At 39.7% G+C, this 21,317-nt stretch overlaps 1 protein-coding gene across 1 annotated transcript in view; it reads left to right on the top strand.

Annotated features, from left to right (window-relative positions):
• ATIC (5-aminoimidazole-4-carboxamide ribonucleotide formyltransferase/IMP cyclohydrolase) overlaps positions 1-20,826 on the top strand; it is a 36,516-nt gene extending 15,690 nt beyond the window's left edge. Inside the window, exons 8-16 of the mRNA XM_050751264.1 lie at positions 4,026-4,151; positions 4,987-5,094; positions 6,208-6,293; positions 7,568-7,657; positions 9,857-9,985; positions 15,833-15,925; positions 17,806-17,988; positions 20,168-20,323; positions 20,600-20,826. Coding sequence (XP_050607221.1) covers positions 4,026-4,151; positions 4,987-5,094; positions 6,208-6,293; positions 7,568-7,657; positions 9,857-9,985; positions 15,833-15,925; positions 17,806-17,988; positions 20,168-20,323; positions 20,600-20,719 — 1,091 coding nt within the window. The 3' untranslated portion in view covers positions 20,720-20,826. The remainder of the gene's footprint in view (positions 1-4,025; positions 4,152-4,986; positions 5,095-6,207; positions 6,294-7,567; positions 7,658-9,856; positions 9,986-15,832; positions 15,926-17,805; positions 17,989-20,167; positions 20,324-20,599) is intronic.
• Positions 20,827-21,317: the final 491 nt, after the last annotated feature.

Below are 21,317 nucleotides of genomic sequence, written 5' to 3'. Positions count from 1 at the left end.
AAAACCATTCCTTGGCTTTTCTTAAGCACCTTGCCCTGCCCCACAAACCCTATGCTGCCTGCCTGCCACGTATCTGCCCCCTCTGCAGCTCTCCCTGCCCTGGCTCCTAGCCCCTCTGCCCTGTGCCTCCAGTGGGCCCAGCTCCTTCCACTCCTGAGCCTCTGGGGCCTTGTCCCCTTCACCCAGAATTCTTCCCTCTGCCCTTCACGATCCTGGTTTCTTGTTATTCAGTCCTCACCTCCTCAGAGAAGCCTTCCCTGACCACTCAGACCAAAGTAGCCGCCCATGATGCTTTCATCCCGTCACCCTGTTGCTGCACGTGTTTCTGTTTATTCCGTTCAAGTTGTCGTTCCCCATTAGGATGGCAGCTTCTTTTTTTTTTGAGATGAAGTTTCACTCTTTTTGCCCAGACTGGAACTCAGCGGTGCTGTCTTGGCTTACCGCAAACTCCACCTCCCAGGTTCAAATGATTCTCCTGCCTTAGCCTCCCGAATAGCTGGGAATACAGGCGCCTGCCACCACAACCGGCTATTTTTGTATTTTAGTAGAGATAGGGTTTCACCATGTTGGCCGGCTGGTCCTGAGCTCCTGACCTCAGGTGATCTGCCTGCCTCGGCCTCCCAAAGTGCTGGGATTACAGGCATGAGCCACAGCACCCGGCCAGGATGTCAGGTTCTGAGAGCAGAAGCTGCATCTGTTTTTGTTTGTTGCTGAATCCCCAGGGTTTAGAAGACTGCTGGGCACATTCCCTAAATGTTTACTGAATGAACAATTAGAAACCTGACATTTTGCACAAATTTTTCCTTCTAGGACTTCTTGAAACCGATTTGTCTGCTGTTATATCTGAGCTATTTCCTGCTTATAGTTTATATTCTCCATTAAGATTCTAAGGCAAAAAAAAAATCCCTATGTACTGTCAGTTCTTACACTTTTCATTTTCCAAAGCGTTTTCACTGGACTATATAAAAGCCTTCATTGTTCCTTAGACTGTGTGTGTGTTTCTTTTGAAGTTTAAAGTATTATTTGTGGTAAACATGGCAGAGGTGGCCCTGGACACATAAATAAGCGTTTCTTGTGTGAGATTCCCAGGGTTTCTCCCCATCGTGGACTTATTTCCACAACAGAAAAGGCAGTTTGCCTTTTCATATGGTTTGAGTATTTGGCAGCGATGTTATTACAAAGTGTACAGTTGTGTTTGTATCTAAAACAAAATTGAAGCAAGAACAAAGATGGGGTTGTATGAGTGTGTGTATGTGTCTGAGATTTTAATGACTGGTTTGCTTATGTTTGGAAACACGAAGATTCCTATTTATTTCAGCTATTTACTAGATTAAGCAACTTTCATCATTTCTCTGTTGCACTTTCTATTTCAGTTATTAATGTCTTTGAAAATTTGATATTTGAAGGGGAACCAGATACTCTTTTTTATTTTGAGGCAGAGTCTTGCTCTGTTGCCCAGGCTGGAGTGCGGTGGCGTGATCTCGGCTCACCACAAACTCTGCCTCCCAGGTTCAAGCGATTCTCCTGCCTCAGCCTCCTGAGTAGTTGGGATTACAGGCATGTACCACCACGCCTAGCTAATTTGTGTATTTTTAGTAGAGACGGAGTTTCACCACGTTGGCCAGGCCAGTCTAAAACTCCCAACCTCAGGTGATCCACCCGCCTTGGCCTCCCAAAGTGTTGGGATTACAGGCATGAGCCACCACACCCATCCAGATACTCTTAACTATGAGATGTTTCAGAAACCAAAAGTTTTCTCCCACTTACCAACCTTAGCCTAAACCATCTATGATGAGTGGGAGGGAGATGGGGTAGTCATACATATGGTGTTTTGTTTTATTATGCGTGTTGTATGCCTTAGGGGATATTTTACTTTTATTGTTTACTATTTATTGCCTAGTTTGTTTCTTCTGTGCCTCTCCCGTAAATTTCATGAGGACAGTGATTTTATTTGACTTGATTTTTGGTTGGGGGAATTATTTTTTCAAGTTCTTTTTAAAATGGGCTTTATTTTTTTAGAGTAGTTAACAGGTTTACAGAAAATACACAGTGATTATAGGGAATTTCCATATACCCCCTCTTCCCCATAGTTTCTTCTATTGACATCATGCATTAGCGTGGTTCATTTGTTACATTTGATGAACTGATTTTGATTTCATCATTATTAAGTAAGGTTCATAGTTTAACATTCGTTCTTTGTGTTGTACATTCTCTGTATTTGGAAAAATGCATAGTGGTATGTATCCCCCATTACAGTATCACGCACAATCGTTTCAATGCCCTAAAACTCCCTTGTGCTCCTCCTCATCCCCTCTTTCCCTTCTCCCCAACCCTTTGCAACCACTGTCATCTTTTTCTCTTTTCTTTTTTTTTTGTTTTTTGAATGGAGTCTTGCTATGTTGTCTGAGCTGGTCTTGATCCTGGGACTCAAGCAATCCTCCTGCCTTGGCCTCTTAAGGTGCTGGGATTACAGGCATGCACCACCATGCCCAGCTATTTTTACTGACTCTGTACCAATTTCCAGAATGTCAAATAGTTGGGATCATACAGTATGGAGCCTTTTAGACACTTTCACTGAACAACATGCATTAAGTTTCTTCCATGTCTTTTTGTGGCTTGGTAGCTTAATGCTGAGTAATATTTCATTGTGTATGAATGCACCACATTTTATCCATGGACATATTGAAGGGCATCAAAACTTCCAAAACTACTAAAAAGGACAGTTTTGGTAGTTGATGAACAAAATTGCTATAATTGTTTGTGTGCAAGTTTTCAACTCATTTTGATAAATACCTAATATTTTCTTTTACTGTAGACTATTTATTGCCTATTTTTTATTTGCCTCCCAGTAAGCTCCGTAGGGACAGTGACTTTTTTTTAAGAGGGTTGCAGGGACGGTTTTTTCCACTGATGTATCCTGAATACCTAGAACAGTGCTTAACATCGTAGTAGGCATTCAGTAAACATTTGGCAGGGTCTTTAAAAACTAGTAAATACTTGGCAAGGTCTTTAAAAACTATCTTAACCCATGAAGGACATGAAATTATACTTTTTTTTTTTTTTTGAGACGGAGTCTTGCTCTTGTTGCCCACGCTGGAGTGCAATGGCGTGATTTTGGCTCACTACAACCTCTGCCTCCCAGATTCAAGCGATTCTCCTGCCTCAGCCTTCCGAGTTGCTGGGATTACAGGCGCCTGCCACCAAACCCAGCTAATTTTTGTATTTTTAGTAGAGACGGGGTTTCACCGTGTTGGCCAGGCTGGTCTTGAACTCCTGACCTCATGATCTGCCCATCTCGGCCTCCCAAAGTGCTGGGGTTATAGCCATGAGCCATTGTACTCGGTTCATTTTGTTTTTAATTAGTGCTGGCCCACCATTTCTTTCTGTGTGCTGAACTTCTTATGTTTATTCACAGGAGATACTAGCTCCTAAAAAAAATCTGCCAATGGTAAGACACTAGGTAATGGAAAACTCTGAAGTTGCAGTCTCCTTTTAACTACAGTTCTGCTTTAGGCAGAGTCTGCTGAGTTTGCCATCAAAGAAGGAAAAAAACCACATTATTTCTTCTCTTCTTCTTCCACCCACAGCTGTTGCTTTAGCTTGTAATATAATTTCTTAAATCTATAGGGTTTATGACTTAAATTTTGTACCGTCTCTGTAATTACCTCAATTGTTTAATCTTAGTTCTGTATTTACATGAATTCCTGACTGATCACTAGTCTTGTCATAGTTTCTCCCATCCCTAAATCTCTATTTAGGGATGGTTCTGGTCCTCCAGTCGTGTGTGTGTGTGTGTGTGTGTGTGTGTGTGTGTTCATGTACATGTGCATTTTTTTTTTTTTTACAGATGGGCTCAGGCTCAGTTGCTTTGTTCTTTATCATCAAGATTTTATGCTTGTGTATATCTCTTTGGCTTTTAATTATACTTAAAACATTTGTTTAGTCATGTTATTTTTTGAGAAGTGTGCATACATCTGACCTCACTGATCCTGCTTAGTAATGTGCATGTATATTTTTACATTCAGTTCTAAATGGAGCCCCTGGATTTATAAACTTGTGCGATGCTTTGAACGCCTGGCAACTGGTGAAGGAACTCAAGGAGGCGTTAGGTATTCCAGCCGCTGCCTCTTTCAAACATGTCAGTCCAGCAGGTAAAGCTCTGCGCTCTAGAATGTTCCAGAATTGTTCGAAAGGCATTTCTTCTTAAATTTTTTTGAATATTAACAAGTTCTAATGTGAATATAGACATTCTATGAAATCTGAAAGTCATCTGTTGATAACAGTATCAGTGTAACAATCTAAAATCTGATACACACACACACACAGAAAATTGTGTAATATTGTCAGATAGGAAAATGAGGCAGGAATTCGCAGGTTAGAACCATAAAAGTTTAGAAAATAAAAGTGAAATATCCTAATGCAGTAGACTAAGTCTTTTCCCACATCTTTGAAAATGTAATGGAGTAAACATAAAGAAGAAGTTCTTAGGACTGTTTATCTGAAGCTTCTTGTAGTCATTGTATGAGATACTTTGCTTCTGTGTTTAAATCATTATTTCTGCAATCGAGCTGTCTGTACACCACATTTTGCTGACAGTCCAGCACATGATTTGTTCTCAGATGTTTATTGGATGTTAAAGCGATGTGAGTGGGGAAGAAATAAATGATGTGTGATGTCAAAGTGATATCAAGCAGAACAGAGAAAGAGACAGTAATGAAGTAAACCAGCTTCACCTACACGCTGGGTACTGTCAGGCTTCAGTGGCTCTGTGGTTTCAGAGGGCAGAGAGGAGATTTCCCTCACAGTGCTCCCACAACCATATTTTTAGTGTTTAATTATCTGGCTAAATAGATTTCTGTTTAGTTTAGCATAGGCACTAGAAAATATGCTGTATAGACTGGATGTTAAGAAAAATGTCTTGATTTAAGTGTTGACAGGTAGTAACTTTAGCTTTCTTGGTTTATGATTTTACTATTTTCTAACCAGGTGCTGCGGTTGGAATTCCACTCAGTGAAGATGAGGCCAAAGTCTGCATGGTCTATGATCTCTATAAAACCCTCACACCCATCTCAACGGCATATGCAAGAGCAAGAGGTCAGACTCCTAGGGCTTTTTGATTTGGAGGAGAAAGAAAAAGCAATGTTTTATCCCGAATAGAATAAAAAGGATAGAATAAAGAAAAAATATATAGATATTCTATGTAATATATAGATGAAATTAAGGGCTTCTATCTCTATATAAATATGTGGTTATTTTATGTAATATAGTTTGATTAAAGTAAAATACCCTTTCATTATAGGATTTCCAATGTTTACTAATATTTAAGAGTGATTATATGAGTGTCTCAAAGACATTTGTTTATAAAAGTATGTTAGTATTTTAAGATAATAAATGGAAACACAATTGGAATTTGGTGAATGTAATTTTGCTAATTTAGGCTATTGAATGTGTTATTGTTTAATATGTGACCAAAATTGAAATTATAAAAAGCTATTTTTTTTTTTTTTGAGACCGATTCTTGCTCTGTTTCCCAGGCTGGAGTGCAGTGGCACGATCTTGGCTCACTGCAACCTCTGCCTCCTGGGTTCAAGCAATTCTCCTGCCTCAGCGTCCCAAGTAGCTGGGATTACAGGTGCATGCCACCACGCCCGGCTAATTTTTTTGTATTTTTAGTAGAGACGTGATTTCACCATGTTGGCCAGGCTGGTCTCGAGCTCCTGACCTCAGGTGATTTACCTGCTTCAGCCTCCCAAAGTCCTGGGGTTACAGGCATGATGTATGGCTCTTCTAACTTTACTAAATTTGGTTAGAGTCATGTTTTATCAGAGACATTTACTTGTTGAATTTAATAACCTGTGAATATTTAATATTTGTGAAAGTTCTTGAGAAACTATTATCATAGTTTATCATCTACAGCAGCGGTCAGCAACTTCAGCTGAATCCAGCCTGCTACCTGTTTTTGTGAATATAGTATATATATTAACTGGTCCTTCACAGAAAAAGTTTTCTGAGTGTCACTCTAGAGGGTAAAATTAAAGAATACTTTCTTACTGGTTACTTCAGTTAAATGACTTATCGATCTGTTAAAATCTTATGTAAACAGTAAGGTTAGATTTAGAGAAATGAATTTTCTATGACAGTAGAGAATTTTATTTTTCTATGTCAGGATACTTTGTGATAAATACCTCATTTTAATTTTATTTACAGGGGCTGATAGGATGTCTTCATTTGGTGATTTTGTTGCACTGTCCGATGTTTGTGATGTACCAACTGCAAAAATTATTTCCAGAGAAGTTAGTGGATATTCATGTATCTTAATCTGTGTGTAATTGAATAAAGCTTTATTTGTTCATATTGTTCACTGAAACCATACTATATTTATATTTATATCTTTAAATTAGTTAAGTTTATCATTTAATGTTCATATTTTAAATAGGACATGAATCTTAAATTGTTAATTTTGAAATGTAGTGAATTATTGTTTCAAATGGACATTTGGCTGTTACAATAATGTTTTTAACTTATATATTTATTTTAAATTCTTTTGTTGTCTTTATGCCAAAGTTACTGTTTCTGAAGAGCAGAAGTTGTAATCTTAGGTAGTGATGCGATATTGAATCTTATTGTACAATGGGGAAAAAATAGAAGCTACATTAATAAACTTACTCCATCAGTTGAATACCAAACAAGTATTCCAGACAGGTGGGGGTTTTGTAGTCTTTATGCCAGAAAGTTAGTCATGTGGCTGAAGAGCAGCTTATATTTTGTTGCTTTAGGATTCTTTCCATGGCTACTGCCATCCCTGAGTTACAGGTTACAGGAGGGCTATGGCGTTTGTACCTTTCGTCATGTTGAATCTCTGATTTAATCTGGTCTTGCTGTTAAGGAAAACGCCTGCCGGAAGAGGTCATTTAACCATGTACTAGCAGAGTCAGGACTAGAATGTGCTCTTGTTCATTCAAAACACTCCCTGAAGAAATATTTCCTCCTGAGGTACGTGCGTTAGAGCACATCACTCATATTTTCTTAGTTTAAACTGAAACGAACAAAAACTTGGAAAGGACAGAAAGTTAGAATCTGCGATACAGAAAGCCGTATTCTACCATAGATTTCTCTTTTTCTTTTTTTTTTTTTTTTTTTTTGAGACGGAGTCTCACGCTGTTGCCCAGGCTGGAGTGCAGTGGCGCGATCTCGGCTCACTGCAAGCTCCGCCTCCCGGGTTCACGCCATTCTCCTGCCTCAGCCTCCTGAGTAGCTGGGACTACAGGCGCCCGCCACCGCGCCCGCTAATTTTTTGTATTTTTAGTAGAGACGGGGTTTCACCGTGGTCTGGATCTCCTGACCTTGTGATCCGCCCGCCTCGGCCTCCCAAAGTGCTGGGATTATAGGCGTGATCCACCGCGCCCGGCTGATTTCTCTTTTTCAAGTATAGCATTAGCATTGTCTGTTGGAGGCAGAAACCAGAACATGCTGCCACATTATTTAAGACTGATAATTGCTGCTAGATTTTTTTAAGAGGTGTTCTCTGATTTTTAAAAATAGAAATTAAAATTTAATATTTTTGCAGGTATCTGATGGTATAATTGCCCCAGGATATGAAGAAGAAGCTTTGACAATACTTTCCAAAAAGAAAAATGGAAATTACTGTGTCCTTCAGGTGAGTGCAATTCATGTTTGAAGCAATAATTTGCACTTTTATTCTGTGTCTCTTCCCCCCTTGTTTAATCTTTCCTTTATACGCATACCCTTCTAGTTTATCCTTATCATCCTTTTCCCCTAATCCTACATTAAAAAAAAAATACTATTAACTTGGGGATTTGAGATGAGGGTAGCTTTCTTACCCTAAATTTTAACTTTTTGCTCGTTGAAATGGCTCATGCCTGTAGTTTCAGCCACTTGAGAGGCTGATGTGGGAGGATGGCTTGAGGCCAGGAATTGGAGGCTGTATTGTGGTACCGTGATGCCTGTGAATAACGACTGCACTCCAGCCTTGGTAGTGTAGTAAGACCATGTCTCTAACATATAATAATAACAATATTTAATGGGGATTTGAGTCTGAGGGTAGCTTTACCTTTTGAAAAACCCTAATATTTTAAATTTCTGGATTATCTTTCCTGAAATAGTCTGTATATTCAGCAAATGTTTGTGTTGAGGTGTTGTGTTTGTTTTTTTTTTTTTTTTAACTGATTTTTATGAGCTCTTCTGTATTGGGAAAACTAACTCATGGTCTAAGATTATGCATTGATAAAGCGAAGAGTTATTTCAATTTAAAGTAAAAATTCCTAATGCTGCTTTTCACATAGTATTTGATATCACAACTCTGTGGAATCCTAATTCCATATAAGGAAAGTTATTAAGTATATTCCTTTGATTGTAAGATACCAATAATTTTATAGTTCACTATAGATTCCATGTCAGCTATTCAAGGAAAGAAGAAAATACCACATTCAAGATACATATTTTTTTTTTTTAGCCACTTGACAGTCTGTTGGCCAGGCTAGAGTACAGTGGCGCTATCTTAGCTCACTGCAACCTCTGCCTCCTGGGTTCAAGCAATTCTCCTGCCTCAGCCTCCTGAGTACCTGGGACTACAGGCATGCACTACCAGGCCTGGCTGATTTTTGTATTTTTAGTAGAGACCGGGTTTCACCATGTTGGTCCGGCTGGTCTCGAACTCCTGACCTCAAGGGATCCACCCGCCTCGGTCTCCCAAAGTGTTGGGATTACAGGCGTGAGCCATCACGCCTGGCCTCCAGTTTCTTAATCAAGTTTTTTTGTTGTTGTTGTTACTAAGAGTATTATGTACTTAACAACTATTAGCATTTTCTTGTAGCATCATGGAAAATATTTTCCAAAACCTGAATCATTGTCTTGATCTCTTTAACACCTGATAGTACCATGTTGGAGAGTGTCAAAGGAATATGAGGACTTCATTGCTATTTTACTTATTTGAGTATTTGGCTTAGTTTGCACATTGGATACATGATGATAAGCATGAGACAACTTATCCCTCTACCTGACTTATGATAAGTTTCTCCTAGCATCAGTTAATAGGAGAGCATATCAACTTTAGAAATTTTGTCATGCGTAATACAAAGGAACATTTTAGAATTCAAGAAAATGTAGATTAAGCAGAACTAGTATGTATGGGGTCTTGCTTATAAATTATAGATGTCAGTGCTTTCTAAATCAAAGATCATCCAAAGCATAAAGAAGAAATAGTGTCAAGTTTAAAAAAAAATCCAGGGAGAGAGTAGTGTTACACATATTGTTCCACATACCTCAATGTTTTTTTGGTTCAAAATTTGGGAGAGGAAGATGACAGTAACTCATACAGATTCCTTCCAAATAACAACGACCCAGGTTACAAATCCTGTTTTCTCACTTTTAGCTTTTAATTCATGGGTTAGCTGGGTATTTTGTAACAGATTTTTAGAAAGGAAAATTAGAATTTAATGTTTGTGTCACGGCTTATTTAATTAGCACATCTGTTTTATCTGCCGACCTTTCAAAAGAACCATACACATAGTAACTTAGCCAAAAACACACTCACTGGAATCATTGGTTTTTAACATGTTGTATATAGGTTGTAAAATCTATAAAATGCTATTGGGTAGTAAAACCTATAAAAGACTTTGGAGAAAAATATTAGTGCCTGGCTATCGTATTGTATCATGTCAGAACAATTTAACACATCATTTGGTGTGTGAGAAAAATTAGAAAATTAGAAAAATGTGTAACAGAATTAGAAACATGTATGTAACTTTACTTATAATGAAATCTTTTGTACATAAAGTAAATGAAAATTTCAGGGAAGTGGGTAGATCACCTTTAACTTTTACAATTTGTATTTTAGATGGACCAGTCTTACAAACCAGATGAAAATGAAGTTCGAACTCTCTTCGGTCTTCATTTAAGCCAGAAGAGAAATAATGGTGTCGTCGACAAGTCATTATTTAGCAATGTTGTTACCAAGAATAAAGATGTAAGTTGGGAAGTATCTGAACTGACTGCTAGTAACTTCAGTTGGTCTATTTTCAATACTTATGAGCTTTACATTTATTAAGATCTGGATTTAGAACTGCTTTATATGCACACAGCTGTCTCATCTTTGAGTCATCAAATAAGCTTTGGAGTTTAAGAAATGAATCAAAGGCCATGTTAGATGCTTCTGTGCATATGTACATAGAGAGCTATGTAGCTTCAATCGTACATAAATGGGATCATGTGTTCCATAATCTGTCTCCTGTAACTTGCCTTTTTTCCATGTACTAGATGAGGCTACAAATGTGTTTTTGTATCAATAAATACAGATGCTGGGTGCGGTAGCTGACATCTGTAATCCCAACACTTTTGTAGGCCAAGGGGCAGATCTCTTGAGCTCAGGAGTTCAAGACCAGCCTAGCCAATGTGGTGAAACCCTGTCTCTAGAAAAAGTACAAAAATTAGCCTGGTGTGGTATCTGCACCCATAGGCCCAGCTACTCGAGAGGCTGAGGTGGGAGGATTGAATGAGCCTGGGAGATTGAGGCTGCAGTGAGCCGTGTTTGTGCCACTGCACTCCAGTCTGGGTGACAGAACAATACCCTGTCTCAAAAATAAATGCGTAAGTATTCATATCTTTATCTGAAAGTCCATATGGCAATCAGTCCATGTGTAGATGTACTATGATGGATGTTTTTCTTATTTTTACTTTTATTATTTTTGTTTTAAGAGACTGGGTCTCGCTCTGTTGCCCAGGCTGGAGTGCAGTGGTGCGATCATAGCTCACTGCAACGTGGATCTTACGATGGATAATTAGATTGCTTACATTTTCAGTGCTATGATCAATGTTTTTATATAGACAAGTTTTTGGACTTGTGCTCTTTGTTATCTTGTAGTAGGTACATGTTCCTAGGATAATAATGGTGATTTTTGTGTTTTGGATATATTATCTCATTTAACACTTAGATCACTCTTTAGGGCTGACTACCATTGTGTCTGTTATGAAGATCACAAAATTGTACCATAGAGGGCAGTTAAGAAATTTGCCCAGAGTTGTACAATAAAGAATGGACAAGCTGACATTTATTTTCTGGAGTATCTTAACTGGGCCTTAAGTTCAAAGGATGTTTTTCCTAGGTCTAAAGTGTAGGCTGTGCTTGTTTTTCAGTACTTTGAAGGAATCATTCCATTGCTCTCTGGTCTGTCTGGCTGATAGCCTGGAATTTTTTTATTGAGTGCTAGGCACTGGGTATGAAAAAACTGTAGCGATATTTGGAGGGCTGGATGATGTTATTTTTTTCTCCGGTGTTGACTTGTGCTTCGGTTGGGCAGATATAGGTGTAGGAGATATCTTCATTCTGTGAGGAATTGTTGAGCTGATAGGAGTTTAGCCTTCAGTCTTTGTGAGGACTGGTCTGTTTATGGTTCACTCCTGCTCTCTAAATATCTACTGCTGTACGCTGAACTCAGCTTTTGTCCTTTAGTCCTCTAAGACTGCCAAAAGTTGTGCTCAGCCAATTTACCTTTCAGTTTATTGCATGCCACTTGGAAAATACCTTGAGGAGAAAAGCAGACTGTCAGGCCCATTTCTTCCTGCTTCCATTTTCTCTGTGATCTTTGCCTGTTAGTACTTGCTGTCTATCCTCTCTGCCCAGCTTTTTTGTTTGTTACTAAAAGAGGATTGGTCTCTTAGCAAGCTATTTGCTGTAACAGAAGAAGATGGGGGGCTTGCTCCCAGGTCTGACTCCTGAGGCCTTTTCAGTAGAATTGCTGGAAATGAACCTTAAAATCTTTATCCAGAGAGTTCTGTCTGTTGATAAGCATACGATGATTAACACATCTTTTTTTGTTTGTTGATTTAATGTCTATTCTTTTATTTCTGTCTTTGACAATTAATGGTGTCCTGACGTAAAGAAACATGTAGGCATACATAGAAATATCTTTCAGCCCTTTGGAATCCACTCTGGTTGGTTCATGTACTTTGAAAAATACTGAATGGATATTGACCTAGATTCCATGGTACCGTGTTGAGAATTGTGCCTACCTATTGAGAGTCTTTTTTCCTAAGGTTTGTAGATATTGGATTCATTAATAATTTAGCGATCTTGATAGGTTTTGTGCCTCTGGATATTTTTTTACAAGGGTGGTGGGTGTGATCTTAATCGTTTATCTAAACTCTCTCCTTGCTTCATGTGAATTCTTAGTAGAAATTTGGAAACTTAAGGATGAGAGAATGATAGCTTTATTCTCCTTTCTATTTTACCCCTGTCTTTTTAAGTGGATTTTTGTTAACATTCCAGCCTCAGAATTATTAGTCTGGAACCATTTCAGTCCTGAGAGAACCAGACAGGTGGACAGAATGTTTATTAATACTGAACATGTTTGAATTGTTTCCTCTTCTCCCATTTTTCTTGAATAGTGCTTTAATTGTTTTAACTATTTGTAGCATGTCTCTAAGACTGGATTCCCTTACTCCCAGTCCACTGGCATTTCTCGTATTCCTTGATCCCAACCCAGGATGTCAAGTATATTAGTTTTTATCATGCTGCTGTGAAGAAATTCCTGAGACTGGGTAATTTATAAAGAAAAGAGGTTTAATTGACTCACAGTTCCACACGGTTGGGGAGGCCTCAGGAATTGTACAATCATGGCAGAAGGCACCTCTTCACAGGGCGGCAGGAGAGGGAATGAGTGGAAGCAAGAGAAATGCCATACGCTTACTGTCAGATCTCATGAGACTCACTCATTATCACGAGAACTGCACGGGGGAAACTGCCTCCATGATCCAGTTACCTCCACCTAGTCCCACCTGTGGACACGTGGGGATATTATAATTCAGGGTGACATTTAGGTGGGGACACAGCCAAACTACATCACCAAGATTATCTTTGGAGGTCTAGACATCTATGAAGCTGGCTTTTGCTAATAAGTTTTCTGGGAACCAAAGGAATCAGATTTATAGTTAGTGACTCAAATAGCAGATAAAGATAAAAGATATGTAACAATAATAATACCTTAGAGTAAATTCTTAAGAAATCCTAATAGCTTTTTTAAATTCAACTTTTAATTTTGAGGTGAAAGTTGTAGGTTCACATGCAGTTGTAAGAGTTCCCATGTAACCGTTACCCTATTTCTCCTAATGCTAGCATTTGTCACACTACAGTACAATTCCACAACCATGCCATTGACATTGATAACAGTTGAAGATACAGGACACTTTCTGGCCGGGTGCGGTGGCTCACGTCTGTAATCCCAGCACTTTGGGAGGCCGAGACGGGTGGATCACGAGGTCAGGAGATGGAGACCATCCTGGCTAACATGGATTGGGAAACCCCATCTCTACTAAAAATACAAAAAATTAGCCGGCCTGGTGGTGGGCACCTATAGTCCCAGCTACTTGGAAGGCTGAGGCGGAAGAATGGTGTGAGCCCTGGAGGCGGAGCTTGCAGTGAGCCCAGATCACACCACTGTACTCCAACCTGGGCGATAGAGCGAGACTCCGTCTCAAAACATAAAGAAAAATTAAAAAACATAAAGATACAGGACATTTCCAACACTGCAGTGATCCCTCATGTTCTTCTGTAGCCAGGCTCACTTGATACTGCTTCCACCCCCTCCTTACCCTTGGGCAACCGCAAATCTATTTTTCCTTTTTATAATTTTCATTCATCGTGCATTCATACACAGTTTTTTTTGTTTGTGAACATAAGGTTTTGTTTTTGTTTTTGTTTTTTGGGGAAACAGGTTCTAACTCTGTTGCCCAGGCTGGAGTGCAATGGCATGATCTTGGCTCACTGCAATCTCCGCCTCCCTGGTTCAAGTGATTCTCCTGCCTCAGCCTCCCAAGTAGCTGGGATTACAGGCATGCACCACCACACCTGGCTAATCTTTGTATTTTCAGTAAAGACTGGGTTTCACCATGTTGACCACCAGTTCAGGCTGGTCTTGAACTCCTAACTCAGGTGATCCACCTGCCTTGGCCTCCCAAAGTGTTGGGATTACAGGCGTGAGCCACTGTGCCCAGCCTAAACATAAGTTTTTATTTCTCTTTGGTAAATGCCCAGGGTTGTTAATTGCTTTGTGGTATGGTAGTTGCATGTTTACTAAGAAACTGCTGAATTGTTTGCTAGAATGGCTTGTACCATTTTGTATTCCCCCCAGCAGTGGATGAGTGATCCAGTGTTTCTGCATCCTTACTAGCTTTTGGTATTGCCACCTTTTGTTTTGTTTTGTTTTTTAAAGACATTCTGATACGTGTGTATCAATATCTCACTGATTTTAATTTGCGTAATGGCTCATGATGTTGAACATTTTTTTGTGTACTTATTTGCTACCTGTGTATCCTTTTTGGTGAAATGTCTCTATGTCTTTTGCTCATTTTCTAATTAAATTTTTGACTTAACTGAGTTGTTTTGTTTTGTTTTGAGATGAAGTCTCGCTCAGTCACCTAGACTGGAGTACAGTGGCACGATCTTGTTTCACTGCAGCCTCCACCTCCCAGGTTCAAGTGATTCTCCTACCTCAGCCTCCTGAGTAGCTGGGATTACAGGAATGCGCCACCACACCTGGCTAATTTTTATATTTTTAGTAGAGACGGGGTTTCACCATGTTGGCCAGGCTGGCCTGGAACTCCTGACCTCAGGTGGTCCACCTGCCTTGGCCTCCCGAAGTGCTAGGATTACAGGCGTGAGCCACTGCGCCTGGCCTGTTACTGAGCTTTTAAAGTGTTTTTGTGTTTTAGGGGCTAGTTTGTTGTTGGATATGAGGTTTGTTAATAATTTTCTCCTAGTCTGTAGCTTGTCTTTTCATCCGCTTTAATGAGGAATCTTTTACAGAGTAAAAGTTCTTAATTTTACTGAAGTCAAATTTATCAACTTATCCATTGGCTGCAGCGAATATTCTCTGTCCCCTTAGCATACAGAGGTGGACTGTCATCCTTCTTTTCCATTTGTATTCATGCTTTATACTAAAGATAGTGATATTTTTGGGTGTTACTCTTGTTGTTCTGTTTGGTCCGGTAACTCCTAATGGTTTTTGAATGGTTTCTACTTAAGTTATTCTAAACAAAAGAGAAAATGATCCTAATTTGATTTTTCCAAACAGTCTTGGCTGTCCGTGTGCATCATAATGATTTTTGATGTCTATGAAACAATTCTCCGCATTGGTTCTGAACATAAATTTTACCATGTCTCCAGATTGTTAAAACTACTCTGGTCAAGAAAATATTGTTTGTCAGTTTTGGAATGGGTATGGTAGTTCTTACCTCGTGTGATATAAAAAGATTGAATCCACAATTGCTGCAAAATAACATTAGTTTGTTTCTATGGATGCATTGTGCTAAGTTCCACCACAAATGTGTTAAATATTTAAGTAAATCATGGTAGTGTGTAGCAGGAACAGTTAATTTCCCTCTGTCATTTGAGAGGTATAACTATGTCGTAGGTCTTTTATATTAAATAGAACTAAGAAGCTTGAAGTTGGCTGGGCGTGCTGGCTCACACCTGTTGTAATCCTGGCTCTCTGGGAGGCTGAGGCAAGTGGATGACTTGAGCTCAGGAGTTCGAGACTGGCCTGGCCAACATGGTGAAACCCCATGTCTACTAAAAATACAAAAATTAGCCAGGCATGGTAGTGTGCATCTGTAATTGAAGCGTGAGAATCTCCTGAACTCGGGAGGTGGAGGTTGCAGTGAGCCGAGATAGTGCCGTTGGAGATGTCCCATTGTGTCTAGGAGACAGAGTGAGATTCTGATTCCAAAAAAACACAAAAAATAACATTTGGAAAAAGAAGCTTAAAATTAAATGAGTTTAAAAGGCCCCATGTGATTTACCATTGTGTATGTGTTTCAGTTGCCAGAGTCAGCCGTCCGAGACCTCATCGTAGCCACCATTGCTGTCAAGTACACTCAGTCTAACTCCGTGTGCTACGCCAAGAATGGGCAGGTAAATGGGCTGTTGGACTTGCCTTCAGGGGACTGTTGTTTTACGAAATTATATTTAAGCATCCGTCTGCCTTAGATATTGGACAGCCTAAAAGGGAATACGTGCCAAGTGTTTCTCTTTTGGGTTTGTTAGTGTTTTCCTCAGTACCCTGGTGGGCTGTTAAAACTAATGATGATCAGAAAATATCTTTGGCACCAGGTACTTGGAACCAGGTACTCAAATTAGTTGTGCCGCTTCTTGCCTGGAGTAGCTTGGCACATTTTGGATTAGTGAGACTCTAATAGCTGTTACAAAACTGGATTATTTACTCTTCTTTTCCCCCATTGCTAGTATTTCCAGGGAAGAGGAGGTAAGTTATGGTACTGCCACCTGCCAGCCTATATTTTTGCGGCCTGCAGGGTATTTTCACATTATTTTTTACATTGTCTTATCAAGAATCTGCTGAGTAGAAAGACTGCTAGACTAGGAGTTAACCTGATCTTTAAAAAATCATGTTTATTGAGGCATAATTTGTATACAGTAGAATTCACCTTTTTAAATGTACAGTTTGACCAGCTTTCACAAATTTCACAGGATGTGACCGCTGCTGCAATAAAATACTGAACATTTCTCACTGTGTAATGTTAAGCAAGATATTGAACTTCTTTCCTAGTGTCCCAAGCCTCAAAATACAAGATCGAACTGATTCATCTCTGAGGTCTCTGCTAGCCTTTTCTTCACATGGTGTCCTGAGCTTATCTCTTTGGCATTTGTTAAATTATTTGGCCCACACGTGATGGGGAGGCAGATGGATATGAATTAGCCTATGGCCTGGAAGACCCAAGATTGCCAGTCTCTGTAGTAACAAACTCCTGGGACATTGTGTCTACTGACGTCAGGTTCTAGGAAGTTCTGTAAGTCCATGTAGAGTGAGTCCTTCTTTCCTGATGTCCAGGTGGAGGCAGCTGCACAGGTGTTTGTGATCTCTTTTGTCCTCTTGTAGCTGTGGGCAGGGTTGCCAGCAGCTTGCTCAGAAAGAGATAGACTGTTGGGCAGACAGCTGAGGGGGCTGTTCATTGTAGTAACTAAAACCAGAAAACACACCTGTGCATTTAAGTCCTTAGTGCTTAGAATTCAACCCATAGAAATAGAGGAAGGAAGGAAGAACATTTGTACCTGGTGGAATTGTTTCTACTTTTAAGCTACCCGCGTCAGATCCTTATCTCAATTTCTGAGAGTTGATATTTTAACTATAATTTATACACTGGGGCAAAGACTTTCAAATAACCGTAGTTATTTTTGTGGTCATTGGTTTTATTTATTAATTATAGAGACAAGGTCTTGCTCCGTTGCCCAGGCCAGAGTACAGTGACATGATCATAGCTCACTGTAGCCTTGGACTCCTGGGCTCAAGCGATCCTCCCACTTCAGCCTCCTGAGTAGCTGGACTACAGGTGTGCGCCACCACCCCCAGCTATTTTTTTATTTTTATTTTTTATAGAGATGAGATGTTGCCATCTTGCCCAGGCTGGCCTCCTGGGCTCAAGTGATCCTTCTGTCCTGGCCTCCCAAAGTGCTGGGATTACGGACATGAGCCAGTGTGCCCAGCATTGGTCATTAATTTTAACTTTTTTTTTTTTTTTTTGGCCTCAAGCCATCAATTTTATTGAATTGTAGAATATTAATAGTCATGTCACATATCACTGAAGAGCTATAAATAGTAGTTATAAACCTCTTATTACCCCCCCTTTTAATGACTTAAAAATTATTTATATTTCTCTTGGCCTGATATGTTCCTCCACAAAACTAATAAATAGGTTTTAGAGAATGTGCACAAAAGATCCTTTTGAGAAGAAAGTGTTGTTGGAAGAGGTGTTCACTTTAATGTCTGTGTTCCTCAGGTTATCGGCATTGGAGCAGGACAGCAGTCTCGTATACACTGCACTCGACTTGCAGGAGATAAGGCAAACTATTGGTGGCTTAGACACCATCCACAAGTGCTTTCGATGAAGTTTAAAACAGGAGTGAAGAGAGCAGAAATCTCCAATGCCATCGATCAATACGTGACTGGAACCATTGGCGAGGTGAAAGACTTGTCATTGGGTTCTGGGCTGTATTAATATTCAGTTCACTCCTTTATGTGTAACAGATTTTAGCTTCATCACTACACAGAGAAAAAGATACTTTCCTTGAAATTCTATGTTGTCTAAAATTGAGCATTGAAACTTCTTACACATTTCTCATTTTCTTCTGTCTCATGTAACTTTCTTCATTGTTTTTGACCCCTTTCTGAAGCCACAGACCTCTGTCTTTTTAAGTTGCAGCCTTGGTGTAGGTTTGTATATTGTACTTCCCCTGTTGTTTATAAGCTTTTGATGACAAGGACTGCTTTTCACCTATGTCGAGATGTCTGCCATCGTGTCAGGCATGGTGCTTGCTGTCTGACGGGTCTGTATTCAACATTAAATACAAATTGCTTGACGGCAGGTAACTGTAGAGTCTTCTCCCACCATATTTTCTACATGTGCCATTAATAACTTGATATATTTTATTACATTTCATGTTCTTCTGTTTGAAGAAGGTATGTGGGAACATGACAATCGCAAACTTTAGGTAGGTAGCCTGCCAGAAGAAAAGATCTAGCCTAGTTTCTGGACATATTGCATGCCTAACAAAATGCTGGATGGAAAACAGAAGCCTGCTTAATCAAATAGTAGATGGTCTTCTGAAGAGCCAATTGACTACCCTCAGTTTTTTATTCAGAAGCAGGAATCAACATCAGTGTCATTGAAGAATGAGGCTGCAGAATGTAACTGAAGTACTTAAAATATCTTTTTTTTTTTTAACTTTGATACTTGGATTTTTCTGTTTGATATTATCAGTCAACCCCTGCTACTAGTCCTGGAAGAGTCCTGGAAGTGAACAAGAATAAAAGTACATCAAAGCTAAAACATCACCCAAGATAGAAGCACCTTGTAAAATATGATTAACTGTCTTAGTCTGTTTGTGCTGCTATGACACAATACTGCAGGCTGGGTAACTTATAAACCATAGATACTTATTTTTCATAGTTCCGGAGGCTGTGAAGTCTCAGATCAAGGTACTGGTGGGCTGAGAGTCTGGGGAGGCCTACCCTCTGCTTCCAAGATGGCACAGCCCTCTCTGGAGAGGACAGACACCGTGTCCTTACTTCACAGAAAGGGCAAACTTCCTCTGAAGCCCTTTTATAAGTCCATAATCCATTCATGAGGGCCCCACTCTCATCGCCTAATAACCTTCTAAAGGCCTTACTTTTTAATACTGTTGCATTGAGGATTAAGTTTCAACATGAATTTTGGAGGAGATACACACTCAAACCATAGCAAATATGAATTGTGTTTTGTCTACAACTGATTGTAGATTTAAAATAATTTTTGTATAAACATAGTTATAGAACATTCATCCTCATCTCTTTCCTAGATTGGATATGGAGGGGTTTTATTTGAAAACTGAAAACCCTTGGAATACAATTTTTTATTTGCCTTCTTTGCTACAGTACTATCAAAGCAGTAGGTCTAAATTAGACAGTAGTCTAATTAATAGACATAAAGTAGTAGATACGAAGCAGATTTAAATTAGAGATTTTTAAAACTGTGTATTTTTATGTAAGTAGCTTAGCCAAAAATAGAAAAATTATATATATACTTGGAATAAACTGATTTAGAAAGTAAAATGGTATTATCTTTATTTGGTAAACTTAGAATCACTTTTTTTCCTTAATGAAAATGTTTCTAAAAGCATCAGAGAGATTCTAGATATGTGAACTTCTATGTAAATAATGGTCATTATTTACAGTTAAGAAGTTCTGGCTGGGCGCGGTGGCTCATGCCTGTAATCCCAGCACTTTGGGAGGCCAAGGTGGGCGGGTCACAAGGTCAAGAGATTGAGACCCTCCTGGCCAACGTGGTGAAACTCTGTCTACACAAATACAAAAATTAGCTGGGTGTGGTGGTATGCTCTTGTAGTGCCAGGTATTTGGGAGGCTGAGGCAGGAGAATTGCTTGAACCTGGGAGGTAGAGGTTGCAGGGAGCCGAGATCATGCCATTGCACTCCAGCCTGGTAACAGTGCAAGACTACGTCTAAAATAAATAAATAAATAATAATAATAATAAAAAGAAATCCTAGGAAAAATGCCCAGGTGCTTTCTGGCATTGGTGCTTTGCACCAGATGGGACTAAAGACAATGTCAGACTAAGCTTATTCCTTTCTCTCTCCCCACATAGGATGAAGATTTGATCAAGTGGAAGGCATTGTTTGAGGAAGTCCCTGAGTTACTCACTGAGGCAGAGAAGAAGGAATGGGTTGAGAAACTGACTGAAGTTTCTATCAGCTCTGATGCCTTCTTCCCTTTCAGAGATAATGTAGACAGAGCTAAAAGGGTAAGTATGGAATTGGGTGCGTTTGCCTAGAGTTGAGCATTATGTAGAAACTGTTTCAGAAATTCTGCTTTTGATTTTTTAAAGGTGTGGTAAAGTGATACAGATCGGTAATATTCAGAGAACCATTTGGCTTATCCATTGGGTGGATGGAGAGCCCAAATCTGTTGTTATTCTGCCTGTTTGAGTGGATCTTTGTTAGCATATGCTTTTTAGAGGGGGATTTTGAGTTTTGCAGGTTTTTGCATAAAGTTGCGTTTTGAAAATCAATTCCCCCAGAGTGGTGTGGCGTACATTGCGGCTCCCGCCGGTTCTGCTGCTGACAAAGTTGTGATTGAAGCCTGCGACGAACTGGGAATCATCCTCGCTCATACGAACCTTCGGCTCTTCCACCACTGATTCACACGCTGCTTTTTGGCTTGCTTATGTGTAGGTGAACAGTCACGCCTGAAACTTTATGAGAATAACTTTTAAAAAAAATAAAACAGCACCTCTTAATCACTGGATCCATAGCTTTTGGTAGTTGTGTTTTATGTTAAAGATACAGGCTCTTTCAACTGACACATGACACATAAATGAGGAATTCCAGAGCACCCCCGCCTGCCGGAGCTCAGCCCGTCCCACAGCACTGCCTGTGTGAAACATAAACATTCACGGGAACCAAACGGACTGAGCAGCCAGAGGACATGGCACAAGTGTCTTAAAGCTCCATGTTTCCTCCCAGGGGAGTCTTCTCATGCTGTTTTTTTTTTTTTTTAATGTATTTTTTTGAGATGGAGTCTCGCTCTGTTGCCCAGGCTAGTCAGTGATGTGATCTCAGCTCACTGTAACCTCCGCCTCCCAGGTTCAAGTGATTCTTCTGCCTTAGCCTCCCAAGTAGCTAGGATTACAGGCATGCACCGCCATGCCTGGCTAATTTTTGTATTTTTAGTAGAGACAGGGTTTCACCATGTTGGTCAGGCTGGTCTCGAACTCCTGACCTCGTGATCCACCTGCC

The sequence above is a fragment of the Macaca thibetana genome, chromosome 12 (assembly GCF_024542745.1).
Source record: "Macaca thibetana thibetana isolate TM-01 chromosome 12, ASM2454274v1, whole genome shotgun sequence".
Classification (NCBI taxonomy): domain Eukaryota; kingdom Metazoa; phylum Chordata; class Mammalia; order Primates; family Cercopithecidae; genus Macaca; species Macaca thibetana.
This window is presented reverse-complemented; position numbering and strand designations above follow the sequence as displayed.